General features: G+C 37.4%; 1 protein-coding gene across 1 annotated transcript in view; it reads left to right on the top strand.

Annotated features, from left to right (window-relative positions):
• The window catches only part of Pla2g4a (phospholipase A2 group IVA), a 156,754-nt gene that overhangs the window by 19,356 nt on the left and 120,491 nt on the right, over positions 1-16,907 (top strand). The window contains exon 2 of the mRNA XM_013346713.2: positions 10,336-10,436. Coding sequence (XP_013202167.1) covers positions 10,404-10,436 — 33 coding nt within the window. The 5' untranslated portion in view covers positions 10,336-10,403. The remainder of the gene's footprint in view (positions 1-10,335; positions 10,437-16,907) is intronic.

Genomic DNA, 16,907 nt, shown 5'->3' with positions numbered 1-16,907 from the left:
CTTTTTCTGTTGAGAATTCTGTGTTCAGATCAGTGCCCCATTTTTTAATTGGGTTAATTAGCATTTTAAAGTCTAGTTTTTTGAGTTCTTTATATATTTTGGAGATCAGACCTTTGTCTGTTGCGGGGTTGGTGAAGATCTTCTCCCAGCCATTTGGTTGCCTTTTTGTCTTAGTGACAGTGTCCTTTGCTTCACAGAAACTTCTCAGTTTTAGTAGTTTAGTAGTTTCATAGTTTTAAAGCTATGAAAACTAGCTTGCTAGAAGGAAGAAGCATCCCACTCAGTTCCAACTTGAGTTCTCTTCGTTCTGTTTCCAAGAATGTGGTACCTTAAGCAATAGGAACTTATTATTTAGTTCTGGAGGGAAACCAATAGCAGATACAATAGCTCACAGGGTTCTCTCTAACTAGGCTGATCTTGAAATTTTAAGTCTCCTGACTCAGCCTACCAAGTATTAGGTTTACAGTTATGTGACACCTCATCTAGTTTCACAGTGATTGTTAGTAGAAATCGGGTTGGCTTTCCATCTGCCATTTTAGTTTCTGTTTTTATACATCTCATTTCTATATTCACTTATTTTTATTCTTCTGCTCCCTGCACTCTGTAGTCTGATGATTCTGCTTTGAGGAGGGGGTAGATGTCTGGTGAGCCATTTAAATGATTTTGTTAATATTTCAATGATAATTTGAGTGAGTTTGTTTCTAGTTCTAGAAATTAAGCTATATGTATTAATTTATTACAGTCTTCTTCATGTAGCTATTAAGTTAGTTCTGTAATTTTTCCATGTAGCTGCGATTCTTCTCTTATTTGTGCTATTGCTTCCAATATATTGTATCTTCATGTGTTATAAATCCAGTGCTATAGCATTGTAATATGTTCCTATAAAACTCATGCCTCTTACAAACTGTAGGGATAAAACTAAAAATTTATAGACTATTTGACATTTTCCTACATTTTTTTGAGACTGGAATTCTTAATTTATTCCTATGGGTTCAGACTAGTTGGTGTCTTTCCCTTGCTCCAAAATAGCTACATTTATCATGTTATATCTGTGTTATAATTGTCATGGATACATATGAAATCTACATACACACAGCCTCTTTAAATTAGCTCAGTGTAATTTTATCGTTTCGTGGAATAAAGATAAAAAGAAGAAGATATATTTGTCTTTAAATGTTTTAACTTTATTGGCGCTTTCTTTTTCTTTGTGCGAATTTGTGTTATTGCCTATTGTCAATTCTTTTCAAACTGAAGAACTTTCTTTATTATTCCTGTCTCCTCAGCCTTCTTCCCCCTCCATCACACCCCCTTCTTCTCTCCTTCTTCTCTCCTTCTCTCCCTCCTTCTCTTCCTCCCATTCTCCCTTCTTGTTCTGACCCCCAAGGCCTCATGCGTGTTAGACAAATGTCCTCATACTAAGCTGCATTTCCTGTCCTTTAACATTTTACAATTGTTTTTAAGTTAGCATGCAAAATAATGGGTTTCTTCATGACATCTTCATTTATGAGTCATTATACTTGGTCCCATTATTCCCCTTCCCACTATTCCCTCCTAACTGGTTTTCTTTTCTCCATCAGTAAATGCTCCCTTTTCTTTTCTTATTATATGTATTCTATCACCCTCTTTGTTTCTCACCTCCTGTAAGGTTTCTTCCTTCTCTTTTCCTGATAAACTAGAAAGTTTCTGGACACTAAACACACTTATAAACACCACCACCATACATACAGAGTTTAAGGTTCAGGTTCTCCATCTTTTACTAGTTTATTTTGGATATATATATATATTCTTTGTTTACTACTATGCTGATATATTTGTTCATATTTCTGAAAGATAGTTTGGTGACTATGGTATGTTTGGTGTAATAGTTTGATTTTTTTAGTACTTTAGACATGTGGTTCCCACTGCCATCAGAATGCTATTGGTTCTGATGAGAAGTCAAGTGTTGATCTTTGATTTTCTTACGCATGAGCAGCTATTATTTTCTTGCTCTTAAATTTATTCTTTATAATTTTTGAATTTCAATGGTTTGGTTATGTGTCTTGGCATCGGTCTTCTTTATGTTAATCCAGTTTAACACAACTCAGCTTTAGTGATATGTTTTAAAATCAAAATCAGGGAAATTTCACTCAATTTTTTTTTTGCTATTTTTTCTTCTCTTTCTCCTTGCGAATTTTTGTTGTATGATTCACGCTTTTTGTGTCCTATTAAAATTTATTTATTTGCTTTTAAGATCGTGTTATTTTTATTATATTTATTTGTTTAGTGTATTTATGTGTGTGTTTTCCAACAAGTTTGTGTGGAGTGTGGAGGATGTCAGAGAACAGCAAGCAGGAGTAGGTTCTTCTACCATGTGGGTTTGAACTCAGGTCTTCAAGCCTGGTGGTGCCTTTACCAGGTGAACCAGCCTTCTTATGGCCAATTTTGAAAATGATTCTAGGTTGCACATCAAATTATATATTATGCAAATTATATATTATGGTGTCTTTTGATTCTGATATTTCTTATGGGCAAGTTATTGCTACTGTTTGTAGTTATTTTATTTGTATTTTAATAAATAAGCCTTGCTGAAGATCAGAAAGTAAAATGGCCCCACTGGTCAGCCTTACAGACCAGGCAGCGGTGACACACCCATTTAATCCCAGTAGCTACACTAGTTTGCCAGAGAAACCGGGCAGTGTATGCCTTTAATCCCAGCCGTAGAGAGGAATATAAGACAGGAGGAGACAGCTCTCAGACACAATCTCATTCTGAGATTCGTGGAGGCAGAATCACCACTTTGAACTGAGGTAGAGGTAAGAACCAGTGGCTGGTTGTTTTGCTTTTCTGACTTCAGGTTAAACCCGACTTTCTGTCTCTGGATTTTTATTAACCGTGCTGCAACTGTTGATTTGTTTTAGTGACCTCAATTTATTACCTACCTTCTTTCTTTTACTTTCTGTGTGTTTTCCTAGGCTTCTGTCTGGGTTAGCAAGGCTCAGTTGTCAGCCAGTGTTTGGCAAAGACTAACTCAAGCATCTTAAAAGAGCACATCTCTGCTATGATGTCTGACTTGCATGTGGCTTGGAGAATGCTTTCTAAGTTCAGGGAGTTTATAAGTCCCTGCCTACTTTTTCTTCTCTGTGTGGGACCCTCACATGGCATATCCATGCTCACCCTCTTTCAGGGATGAGCTGGATCTTACCAACCTTTCTCTCTCTGTTTTGTTGGGGATTGTCCATGGAGCCTCAGACATGCCTCTGTTTGTCATTTTTAACTTTCTGGATGGTCTATTGTCTTCTCCCCAATAGTGTGGAACCCATGCTAGTATAAGAATTATCCGGTGTTCGCGTCTGTGATCTTTTCTTTCTCTGACAACTTCAGGGGTGTGGAATTTTCCATGTTCTGCCAAGTTCTGACCAGCAAGGTGGCAGACCTGTGCATTCTCAAGGCTGCCCTGCCTTCCTGGTTGGAACTTCATGCTGAGGAACGGGGGGGGGGGGGAGGGTAAGGGCTGGAGCTTCCGAAAATGTCATAGACCTCCATTGTCCCTGATTCTTGGTAGACTGGAAAAATGCTGTTCATTTTTCCTGTGTCCTTTCATTAGTTTCAGGGTTCTTAGTGATTGGTTGTGACATTTCTGCTTTGTCAATGTTTCTACAGCAAGCAATTTGCAGATTCCTTTCTCTGCTATTCTAGTAGTTAGTCTAACTCGATGCTCAACCCTGAAGTGGAAACTTTAACCAAGGCTCTAAAATAGTTTTGTTAAGATTAAAAAGAATAAGAAATGGATTATTGGTATTACTCTATATATTGTGAGTGGGTTGTTGTTGTTGTTGTTTTTGGTTGACCTTTTGTTTTGTTTCTGAGACAGAGTCCCTCATAGCACAAACTGACTTCAAACTCTCATAGCTGAAGATGACCTTGGACTACCGATTTCCTTGCTTTTGTCTCCCTAATACTACCATACAAATGTGCTTCGCCAGTTTATATGCTTCTGGGGGTTGGAGTATGGATGTGACTGTTTGATTTCCCACTTTGACTGCCCCTCAGTGATGGATGGAAGCCTGTGATAGTAAACGGAATAAACCCTGGCCTCCTCTAAGTTTCTTTGGGTAAGAGTTTTTTAAACGAGCAAAATAAATGAAAATAGAGCAGAAGTATTAGATCAGAGGAAGAGAGGAGGAAAGAAGTCAGTGACCACACTTTTCCCTTCCCGCAATTGGTCCTGGCTTCCACTCTAAATGGATCTGGCACTAAATCGATGAGTTCATTTTTGTTTATTGCAAAAGTTAACAGAAGTCTTCTAAGGCAGCCTGAAGTTTCATAAGGGCAGGAAAAAGTTTAGACTTGGATAGAATTAAAGGAGAAAAGAAAAATAAAACGGAAGTTGTTCGAGGACTAAAGGATTAATGCCATGAGTCATGTTTGCCTAATATCTAGTTATCTCGTAGTTCTTAACCTTGTAGTTTGAGAGAGGATGTGACAAAGAGAGATGGGGAGGATTTATTAATATTAGTTGTATTCATGCATGAAATTACCAAAGAATAATGCAAAAATTTAAGAAAGAATATTAGTTGTGTAATTAACCAGTTAACTACCTAGAACACATTTCCTGCCTTTGACTTGAGTACCAGGGAAGTCTCTATCCAGGTCTGGCTGGAGGATGTGGTTTTGGCTGATATTTGGATCATGAACATGGTAGTTATGAATGGAGTTACTGGATATGGAAAGAGGAAATAAAATTGCTGACATCAGGCTTTGGGCCTCTGCAACAGATTTCCTCAAAATGAGTCGTCATCTTGCTTCTTGTGGAATTTTACTTGTTCCTCTTTTTAATTTTTAAAGTAGAGACTCATTTATAGCATCTTTTGCTATTTAAATATAGCTAGGCATGAACAAGAGGAACACTGAAAAAGTGTTATTGTGAGAACTTCCTTCATGAACTCTTTTGGCATTCTTTCTAGTTCTGTCCATCACATGTTCATCTATTAAACACATCTTTATCCTGGATCTGCTGTCTTGTAGGCACCATGCTGTGCACACAGAACGGCTGCACAGGCAAGCTAAACATGGTCTGTCTTTAGTTTCTGAAAGGAAGGCAGACATGTTGGAAGAGGAGTGAAAGGCTTGAAGAGGTCTAAAATACAAACAGAATCAAACACGCTCTGAAGGTCGCAGATAGTTTTTCTGTGGCAGTGACCTTGAAGCTGAGCTCTGAAACTTAGGTCTAGTTTAGCTGGCACACAATTGCTGTCTACAAAGACCTCTGGGATCTGGCCCTCTTTGCGTTCTAACCTCACATTCAACCATTTTTGCTTTGGTTTTTATTTACCAGCCACAGGACTCCTCTCACTTCCTCTTCATGCCTGCTGAGAACATTATATTCTAGGTTCACTCTGTCACCCTTTGTGGCCAGCCCCTTTCCAGAGCCTAGCCTTAGGATACTCTTGTTTTTTTCCTTCTTGCATTATTGATTTTCTCTTTGCTCTGTAGAATCTGAGTTCCTACAGAGATGACCCGCTACTCCAATTATCACTTTACTCTTGGGACTTTGGAATATGATTGCTATACAGTAGCTGAATATTCTAGTTGAGTGCTTGTGAAGTAAGTGATGGACAGAAGAAGTAGATTATAGCTTTGCATTCAGGAGAATGGCCTACATTTGAGAAAAGGAAAGAAAACCTGGTTGTAAATAGAAAAGAGGAAAGAAATGGGATGAGAATGAGGAAGTAGAATAAAATCTAATCTTGATATCTTTTAGATCAGTGTTTGCCAAACTGTGTTGAGTCATGAAACCAATTTGGTGGGCTGCTCTTAGAGTTCAATCATATGGGGCGACGCAAATAGTCTATGTTGTTCTTAGTTAAAGTATCGCATTAAGCCTGTTTCCATACACGTTTTGTTTGTCTCTGTACCCATGTATGGTAGAAAAAAGTTTTCCTGTTTCAGCTTGCAGTAAACAAGTATAAAAGACTCATTTACTGGTCAAGTTAAGAATGTAGAGATTGTAGAGGTAGCAAAGAATGCAGTGTTGCATGACACCTGATGCTTCTATATTACTAAAAGCAGTATCACTTCCTAGGATTGGTGTCTTTTGTTGGAAAGGCACTCTGAACTCCTTTAAGAAACTATTCAAGGTGCCCTTCCAACAAAAGACACCAATCTGAGGGGGTGATAATGCTTTTTAGAAACATAGAGGCATTAGGTGTCACACAGAACTACATTTCTTGCTAACTCTATAATTTCTAGGCTTGTGTAAGGCATGAGGAGCTCTGTCTTGTTCAGTGCCTTGTTCCTTGTGCCTAGCAGAGGCTTGTTCACTGCCTTGTTCCTAGTGCCTAGTAGAGGCTTGTACTTAGCAGTGACATAACTGTTGCATGGATGAACAGATGTCCACAGAGAAATGTTTATATTTTTCTAAAGCTGCAGTTTGTGAATGGAGCCACTATAGAAGTCTGATGGCCACACACATGCTATGCAGACAATCTATCACTCAACTTCCTCACAGCCCACGCACAGTTTCTAACGGGAACAATTTTGGTGAGAATAGCAGTCATAACCCTCTTTACTTTCATAGATTTCTTAAGGGATCCTGTCCACTATAACAACAAAACCCCAGTAAGACAAAAAAGTACCCAAACAAAACAATACAAAAAACATATTAAAATCATGGAGTCTGTCTTGTGTTAGCCAACTATTCCCTGGCATGTTGTTGCCCTGGAGTGTAGTTAATATACTCAGTGGCATTCTATTGGGGAAAACTAATTTTATTTTTCTCAGAAGGTATCAATTGTAAATAGTTTCTTAGCTAGGTGTAGAAATCTGTATCTGTTTCCCCTTCTCAGTGCTGGGATTTTGTCTTGTTTGTACTTGTACAGGTGTTGCATATGTTGTCACAATCTCTGTGAGTTCATAAGTGTGTTAGCCTTGTTGAATCTGGAAGACACGGTTTCCTTAGTCATCCACCAACCTTGGCTCTTACAATTGCTCCCCTTTCCTTCCCCATAGATCTAGTAAGGTGAGCATCCAAACTGCCTAGGCTCCCACAAAACCAGTACGTATCAGTGAATCTTGAGTATTTGATGTTGTCATCCCATTGAGAGTTGAGTTCCCCAAAGTCTCTCACTCTCTGAGCGTTGTCCAGTTGTGGGTCTTTGTACTAATTGCCATCAATTACAAGAAGAAGCTTCTCTGATGAGGGTTTAGTGATGCACTCATCTATGTGTATAGTAGTGTGTCTTTAGGAGCCATTTTATTGCTTTGTTCATTTAGCGGAATAATAGTAGAAAAATTTCCTTTAGGGCCCATGGCTTATTTAGTCTCAGATCGTTTTCCACTTTTGTAGTGTCAGGTATGGGTTCCATCTTACAGAATGAGTCTTAAATCCAATTCAAAACAATGGCTGGTTACTTCTATAACATTTATATCTGTTGGACCAGTATATCTTTCAGCCACTGTTGTAGGTTGCAGCGTTTATGGCTGAGTGATGATTATTTTTCTCCTCTGTTAATGTGCATAGTACTTTCCAATACCATTAATGCTAATGACTAGGTGTGAAACCTCTAATTAGGATTCAGTTCAACTTCTCCTTATTTTCTAATGTGGTATACATAAGGAGATATTCTGTCTTTATTGTAAACATACTTTGAACACACAGAAATATCAATGCAGTATCATCAGTTATAATGAGAGATCAATTATGTTGATCATATTTTATTTGTTTTAGTCTTATTTATTACTTTAAAATTTAATTATGTGTGTATGTTTTTGTCTGCATGGAAGTATGTGCACATTTAAGTATAGGTGCTAGAAAAGTCCAGAAGACAGTGTTGGATCCCTTTCAGCTGGATTTACAAGTGGTTATGAGCTACCCTATGTGCTGCTAAGAATTACAAGAGCAGAGGACCAGACAGCTTTTAAGTGCTAAACCATCTCACCAGCCCCTGTTGGCTTTTATTTAATTTTACATTTTTAAAAATTTGGCTAAGTTGCCCAGGCAGCCCTGAAATTCACTATGTGGTACAGGTTGACCTTGATCTGCTGATTGTACTGCCTTAGCATGTTGGGTGTTACTATTACAAGTATCTATTGCTATACCTGGGTGTTACTATTAGTTACTTGCAATAAAATATAATAACAGTAGCTTAAAAAATCCTGGTAATGGTAAATGTTAAATAGGATTCTATCAACTAATGAATTTGCAACACCAGAAATATGTATCTAAAACATAAATACAAGAGCCACAAATTATTCCATAGCGGATAACTTTGCCTGTCTTTTAATGAGGTCATTCCTTCCTTCCATTTTAAATGCTATGTCAAGAGTACTTAGAGGCAAGACAGAGGCATAGCCTAACACAACAGAGAAATAATCCGGATGGCATGTTTGTGATATGTGGACAATCAGGAGAAGTAGTAAGAGGTAAAAGAGAAACATGAATCAGCATTGACTAGCAGAGTGAGACAGAGTTGTGGTTTACAACCTGAGGCTGGCTCTTAGCACCACTGTTTAGTCTGCTTTTTTATTGCTATGATAAAGACCATGGGCAGAAGAAACCAGAGGAGCAAACAGTTTATCTGGCTGCCAAGCCTGTGTTATAGCTCATCATCTAGGAAATCCAGGGCAGGAATTCAAAGCAGGAACCCAGAGGAAGGAGCTGAGGCAGATGCCTAATATTATGAGTATTCTGACATTAGCTGTCTTAGTTAGGGTTTCTATTGCTATGAAGAGACATGATAACCATGGCAACTCTTATAAAGGAAAACACTTAATTGGGGCTGGCTTACAGTTTAGAGGTTCAGTCCATTATAATCATGGTAGGACATGACAGCATAAAGGCAGACATGGTGCTAGAGAAGGAGCTGAGGTACTCGCATCTTAATCGACAAGCAACAGAAAGTAGTTTGAGACCTGGGTGTAGCTTGAGCACAGGAAACCTTGAATCCCATCCCCACAGTGGCACACTTCCTCCAACAAGGTTATACCTACTCTAACAAGGCCACACCTCCTAATAATGCCATTCTCTGTGGGGGCCATTTTCTTTCAAACCACCACATTAACAATTGCGTCTGTCTTTTTTTTTTAAAGTTTAAATACAGGGTTTCATAGAGCCCAGGATGACTTCAAACTCTATAATAAATAGCAGATGACCTGAAATTCTTGAATAGATCGTATCTTCCTCCCAAGTGTTGGCATTATATGTATGTTCCACTATGTCTGGCTTTTGGAAACTAAATATCAAAATGAGTTTTGGTGGGGCCAAACTTTCAAACTCTAGCACAAAGTTACTTGATGATAGGCTCATTATCATCAAAAACTTTTTTTGGTAGTGAGAGAAATTTGAGACAAAATCTCATGAAACCTGAGTTCAGGCCTTATGAGCCCCTCTCCAACCTTGAAATATTGATGAGCTTGATATTAGCAGGTAGTTACTGCTGCTGTGAATCTCTAAGTACAAGAGCCATGTCATGTTCAGAAGACAGTGTTTCACATATTCCTTCCCAACCTTTGGCGCTTATATTCTTTCTGCTTCCTCTTCCACAATGTTCCCTGAGCTTTAGGGATGCCCCATTAAGGGCTAAGAATTTAGCAGCCAGTTGTTCTCAGCACTCTGACCAATTAAAAATGCGCCTCCACTACAAAAAGAAGCTTATCAAACAAGGCTTGAGATCAGCAATAATATGTAGTTTTATTTAGGAGTCAGTTTTATATGACTGTATAACAAAACAACAGAGTAGGCACTCTCCTAGGACCTTTGACTTCCTCAGTCATGGAGTTTTGACCAGGTTGACAGTACCAGACCTAAATTCCCTCCTGTTAAGCAGAGAAATGAAATAAAATAAAATTTATGTATGTGTGTTTGTGCTAGTGAGTGTAGATATTTGTGAAGGTCAGAAGAGGGCACCATATGTCTTGTAGCTGGAGTTACTGGTGGTTGTGAGATGCCTCATGGGAGTCCTGGGAAGTGGACTCAGGTCCTCTGCAAGAGCACTACAGTGCTGTTAAGGGCTCAGCCATCATTCCAGTCCCTCAAAAAACAATTTTAATTTTCTGAAATTCAGAAAATGGCTCATCATATACTTAACAAATAGAAGCAAACCAAATCAGCAGCAAAAAAATTTTAGAAAAAAATTGAACAAATAAATATGGAAGTTAAACAATAATATCAAAATATGCTTATCGTCCCCCTACAAGGTGTGTGTGAGTGTGTGTGTGTTTAGTCACATATGCAGAGAGCTCAGTCCACCTGATCCACTCAGGTGTACTTTCATTGCCCAACTTATCTACTCACCATCGCTTACATTTTGGAACAGAGTCCAGAATGACACTTAATGATGATGAGTGTTTGTTTTACAGGCTTTAAAGAAGCTAAGTGTCCCAGAGAAGTCCAGGAAAGTGTGAGAATCTCTGCAGCTCAAGCCAAAATGTCATTCATAGATCCTTATCAGCACATTATAGTAAGTATTATATTCTTTCTGGGAGGGAAAGCTGATGTGTTCTGTGTGTGTGTGCATTTGTGCATGTTTGCGCATGTGCTCATGCATGCGTGTGTGTGTGTGTCTGTGCATGCCAGTGTGCATATTTCTTGTAATACTAGTAAGGCTGAAACTTTAAACTATTTATTTAATTTATATTATACTCATAAACATAATGCTGTACACTAGGCAATGGTACATTATAAAACAAACTCATGTCTTTTGGTTGCTGTAAATATTCAGGGAAAAAAGGATTTAGAAAAAAAGATGAACAAAATATCTGTAACAACAACAAAATTTATGGAACTAGAAAAATGATAGCATTTTGCATTTATCAAAGAACATAATCACATGTTACTTTGTACACAAAGACAACTGAATTTCTGAGTTTAGGACTGTAGGTTGGTATGCATCTCTAAGGCAAATAATTCTATAAACTTTCACTTAGCTAGAAGTGCTAAACAAATTCCTTGAGGGTTGGCTCATTTTTAATGAAGAGTTGACAAATTAAAAGTTTATTCATTGTGATTTTCTGTATTTCTCTGAAAACATATAGTCTCTCTTTTGATTAAAATACAAACTAAACCAAAACCAAACAAAACAAAACAAAGGTGAGATTTTCTGGCTCAACTCAGCACATGGAAGGTTAGGTTTCTATGGACTGGAGATTGATTTTTGAGTATCGCCTCATTTTCACTTAGTGAAATACTCCTGTCTTATTTGTTCTTCCTGAGTTAGCCTTTCTTTCCTGCCTGGATTAGAAATTAATATATTATAGTTCTTGCAATTCTACCTTTGGATTCACCGAAAACTGCTTTTTCCCTTCCTTCACAATAACGCTTATCAACAGTGGATGTCTTGTACTTAATACAATGGAACTCTGACTTTTCCCTTCCCAGCCCTGCTGGCCATTCTCTCCTTAAAATTCTCCTGAGATTTTGTTAGTTTTCATTCCTTTCGTTACTTCTTTTTTTTTTTACTATCTTATTTATTTATTTTTTAATTTTATTTATTTATTTATGATTTCTGCCTCCTCCCCGCCACCACCTCCCATTTCCCTCCCTCTCCCCCATCAAGTCCCTCTCCCTCATCAGCTTGAAGAGTAATCAGGGTTCCCTGACCTGTGGGAAGTCCAAGGACCGCCCACCTCCATCTAGGTTTAGTAAGTTGAGCATCCAAACTGCCTAGGCTCCCACAAAGCCAGTATGTGCAGTAGGATCAAAAACCCATTGCCATTGTTCTTGAGTTCTCAGTAGTCCTCATTGTCCGCTATGTTCAGCAAGTCCGGTTTTATCCCATGCTTCTTCAGACCCAGGCCAGCTCGCCTTGGTGAATTCCCAATAGAACATCCCCATTGTCTCAGTGTATGGGTGTACCCCTCATGGTCCTGAGTTCCTTCTTAATTTTCTTTTATAATTCTCTCTTTTTCTCTACCTTTTCCCACTCCTTCCTCTCATTTCCCCTCCTCCTAGAGATGCATTGCTAAGCTAAGCTTGGCACAGCTACACACACACACACACACACACACACACACACACACATTCCAACAAGATACCATCATCCAAATAAAAATATCCATTTTTAATAAATCCAAAGATTGGTTCATGTCTCTTATAGTCCATAAATCTCTTCAAAGAAAACTGGTATGTCTAATGTCATAGGTATCATTTGTCCTCCCATTTCTCTAAACATATGGATTCAAAATATATATCAGAGATTGATTCATGTTGTTCTAACTAGAAATCCACGTGTGTATATTGTCATGTATTATTTCATTAACTGAGTAGATTGTGAACTATATGCTCTACTGATAATGCCATATCCATTCTGTATGACAGTAGGGATTTGCTGCAATTCAGACAACTATATGTGGGACTTTATTTATTGTTTATTTGTGTTGGTCTATTTGTTTGTTACAAACTGTCCCAGTTACAAAGTTTGAAATGTATATCTATGGTATTATATATATTTCCTTTCCAAGATGATTGTTGATAATTTTTGCTCTTGAATCTTCATGTAAATTTTGGAATCAGTTTGTCAAATCACATGAACTTGTGCATATGCGCGCGCACACACACACACACACACATTTTCTTTACTCCTGTAATGATTTTACAGATCAATATCAACAAAGATAAAGTTGATATGACAATAATATTGAGGTTCCCAATCTATTAACAACCCATAAACCTAGCTCTAAAGGAAATTTATTTAAATCATTTTTAATTTACATAATAATATGTTGTAGTTTTCTTTAAGAATTCTTATATATATGCATATAAAAGTTCTTATATATGCATATATGTGTATATGCACATATAATACTGATGTATATACATCTATACTAATTCTTGTATGTATACACATATATGTGTTTATTGATATTATAGTGTTATATAAAGGCATTTGTAAATTTTATTTTTTCAATTAGTTTTTGTGGGGGTTCGAATGAGAATGGCTCTCAAGCTCACATGTTTGAATGTGGAACTCCTTTGGAAGGATCTGGAGGTGTGGCGTTGTTGGAGGAGGTGTGTCACTTGGAGTGTGGGTGGTGATTCTCTGAAACTATAAGGAAACCCCATGGGGCTTATGTCAGTGTGCCTTGGTCATGGAGTCCCTTCAGAGCAGTAGTTCAGTAACAAAGACAATTTCATCTTCATATGAAAGTACAGTTGATTACTGCTCATCCATAGGCTTCAAGGAATTTCTACTAATCCTTTGGGCAATCTTTTAGATTTCTAGCTCAATCACTTCTGTGATGTGTGAATTCTACTAGTTTTCCTTATCATATTTTGATCACTGAGTTTTAAATATTCTATTGTTTATAAACCATATGCCTTACCCCCTAAGTTTTGATATGCCATATTTTAGTATATTTTTAATTTTCACTGTGATTTATCCTTTGATACATAAGGCATGTAAATATGTCCTTCTTAATTTTCAAACTTTAAATAATTTTTTTAGTCAATGCTATATATATTTCAAGTGTTCAAAATATACTCCTTAAGTATACAATATATACCCTTTTTTTCTTGAGACAGCTTTTCTTTGTGTAGCACTGGTTATCCTAGAACTCAGTCTGTGGAACAGAGATTTGCCTGCCTCTGCCTCCTAATACTCCATAAGATTTTAAAACAAGTTTTGTATGTAATTATCATCTAGCATATTTTATATTTTGATAAATAAGCCACATATAAAATATGTTTCCTATCCAAATTTTACTTTATGAAATTTAAGCTGTGATTTTTTTGCCACATATAACTTTGAATTATGTTCTTGTTGATTTGGTATTGTAATTAGTAAATTATTTTTGTCTATGATAATTATTTTGTTTTAAATTTTACTTCACCTTTTATTAATATTACTCTTGTTTAACATAGTCTGTATTTTTCCTTATATTTAAAACATTTTCTTTTTAAAAAACAAATAATCAAGGTTTTGTTAAAAAAATTGTTTGTTTTCTGAAACAGTATTTTTGACTACTTTTTGATTACTTTGATTTCTACACTAGTAAGCTGCTTTTAAAACAGCTTTTTAAAAAAGAGATTTATTTTTACTGTTAATTATGTGTATATGTGAACTTCAGTGCAGGTGTCCAAAGAGGCATGAGGAATCACAATTCCCTGAACTGGCAGTACAGGCAGTTGCGAGGTGCCAGCATAGGTCTAGGAACTGAACTCTGGTCATCTGAAACAACATTGCACACTCTTAACTATTGAGCCATCTTTCCAGCCCACAAAGTGCCTTATATCTTAAATAGAGGTTAGTTTTGATTTCTTACTCCATCACCCTCAGATATGTTTTTTTATATAACTCTCAGATAATTTCGTCACACTGGTATGTCTTAGACTTTCCTGAGGAATCTGACCTCTGTAAAAGACAAGCATGGGTCTGCATCCTTAAGCTTGTTATGAGATATAGTTTGCAACTCGAGTATTTGCACTTTTAATTCCTTCTACCTATAAGCACATGGTGTGTGAGAATGGTTTCACCGTGTAAAGATTTGTTTCTTGTACTTGTTTAATAAAATACTAATTGGCTGGTAGCCAGGCAGAAAGTACAGACAGGGCAACCAAGCAGGAAGTAGAGGTGGGACAATGAGAACAGAAAAATTCTGGAAAGAGGAAAGATTCAGTCTGCAGTCATCACCCAGACACAGAGGAAGTCAGACACAGAGCAAGCAAGATGTGACTACCTCACCAGAAAAAGTAACAAGCTGCATGGCTAACACAGACAAGTACTATGGGCTAATATAAGTTATAAGAGTTAATAATAAGCCTGAGCTACTAGGCCAATCAGTTTATAATTAATGTAGACCTCTGTGTGTTTCTTTGGGGCTAAATGGCTGTGGGATCAGGAAGGACAGAAACCTCTGTTAACAAGCACACATATTGCCATTCATTGGATGCTGCAGTATCCCTGTCAACAGCAGTGGGGATACAAAGGCAAACCTAGCTCGCATGAGCTTGTCTCCTCCCTCTTCCTAAATAGTCCCTCGTACTTTCATATGTATATTTTGTTTAATCCTGATTCTACTCATTATACTAAAATGTGATGTTTGTCTTTGTCAGTAGCACAGATCTTTTATTTTATTTTATTTTTATTCTTTGTTATTTATTTATTCATCTATCATCTATCCTATCTGTCTGTCTATCTATCTATCTATCTATCTATCTATCTATCTATCTATCTATCTATCTATCTATTTATCTATCTATCTATCTATGTGAATCAAGTCTCACAATTGTAGCTATGGCAGGTCTAGAATCTACTACATAAACTAGGATGGCTTTGAACTCACGGAGATCCTCTTGCCTCCGTCTCTGGAGTGCCGATATTAAGTGCATGCTCGTAGCTCTTTTAAATGAAGAGGATCCTATGAATTCATCGTTTTTTCATTTTCTCGGTGCTTTGTGGTCATCATAACAAAACTGTGTAGATGAAACCATGCCTCACTCTGATTTTCACAGGAAAATATTTTTCTATTAATTAATTTTGGATCAGGGTCTTGCTATGTAACTGAGTCTGGCTCAAAGCCCACCATGTGTCTCAAGCTAACCTTGACCTGACATCTTTTTGTCTCTGTGGTGAGATTATAGGAGTGTTCCACAATACTAGAAAGAGCCTTTAAAAAATGTATTACTAAATTCTTTCAGTATAGAGAACCGTGAATTAAAAAGGGAGGATGGAACAAAGCCAGGTATCCTGTAATGAGCAGTTGGTACCAGACAACCCAAAAGTTGGCTGCCCTAAGGGATGGGGCTTTTCAAACTCTACCTCAGTGTTGGAGAATACTGTGCTGCTGTGTTTGCAGCCACCAAGCTCTCTTGCTTTTAGTGGCACTGGCCTATAAGATAGAGGTAGAGCATGGAGAGATAAATGTGTGATAGAACTACCTTTCCTTAATCCTAGTTATTTTAAGGTGTTTTTCAATAGTAAAGATATCCATGCCATTAGAATTTCTTGTCACGTTTTTTGTTGTTTTGTTACCATGGAAACATTAAGGAGAGATTAATAATAATGCATTTCTGAAACTAAGTGGGGTGGCCCACTCCTGTGATTTCAACACTTGGAAGACTGAGATGTGATTTCAACACTTGGGAGACTGAGAGACAGGAGGGTATTGTGGAATATTAAAGATGTGTTACATTCATTGGTGCTGAGAAACATTTGTTTAATGTTGCAGAGATATATTGTATTCTTTTATGTTGTATTTATTTAACTCTGTAAAGCTGTATTACATTGCCTGTCTAAACACCTGATTGGTTTAATAAAGAGCTGAAGGGCCAATAGCTAGGCAGGAGAGTGAGAAAAAAAAGAGAAAGACCAAGGAGCAAAAAAAGGAGGAGAGGAGAATGCCAGAAGCCAGCCACCCAGCCACCCAGCTAGCCACAGAGTAAAAAGGGAAGAAAGAATATAGAATACAGAAAGGATAAAAAACCCAAAGGTGAAACATAGTCAAAGAGAAATGGGATAATTTAAGTTAGAAAAGCTGGCTAGAAACAAGCCAAGCTAAGACTTGGCATTCATAAGTAAAAATAAGTTTCTGTGTATTTATTTGGAATCTGGGTGACAGGGCCCCAACAAGTGTGTGTGTGTGTGTGTGTGTGTGTGTGTGTGTGTGTGTGTACCAAACCAAATCCTACTACAGGATGGTGCCATGAGTTCAAGGCTAGCATGGACTACATAAAGAGATCCAGGATAGCCTGGGCTACAGTATGAGTCACTGCATCAAAAAACAAAACAAATTTTATGACAGTTTCCATCTTTTTCCTTAGAAAATAAATCATAGCCTTGTAGCTTTTAATACCACATATTAGCAACAGAGGGCCACTGCCCACTTCCCCAGAAATTAAAGGTGGCCTTTTATTAGAGACAGTCAACCACACGGATGTGCTAGCATGACCTAGTACCAGGAAAGGACCTTTAAAAAGGACACTTCAGGATGTCTGA

Source organism: Microtus ochrogaster, chromosome 6 (genome assembly GCF_000317375.1).
Source record: "Microtus ochrogaster isolate Prairie Vole_2 chromosome 6, MicOch1.0, whole genome shotgun sequence".
Classification (NCBI taxonomy): domain Eukaryota; kingdom Metazoa; phylum Chordata; class Mammalia; order Rodentia; family Cricetidae; genus Microtus; species Microtus ochrogaster.
This window is presented reverse-complemented; position numbering and strand designations above follow the sequence as displayed.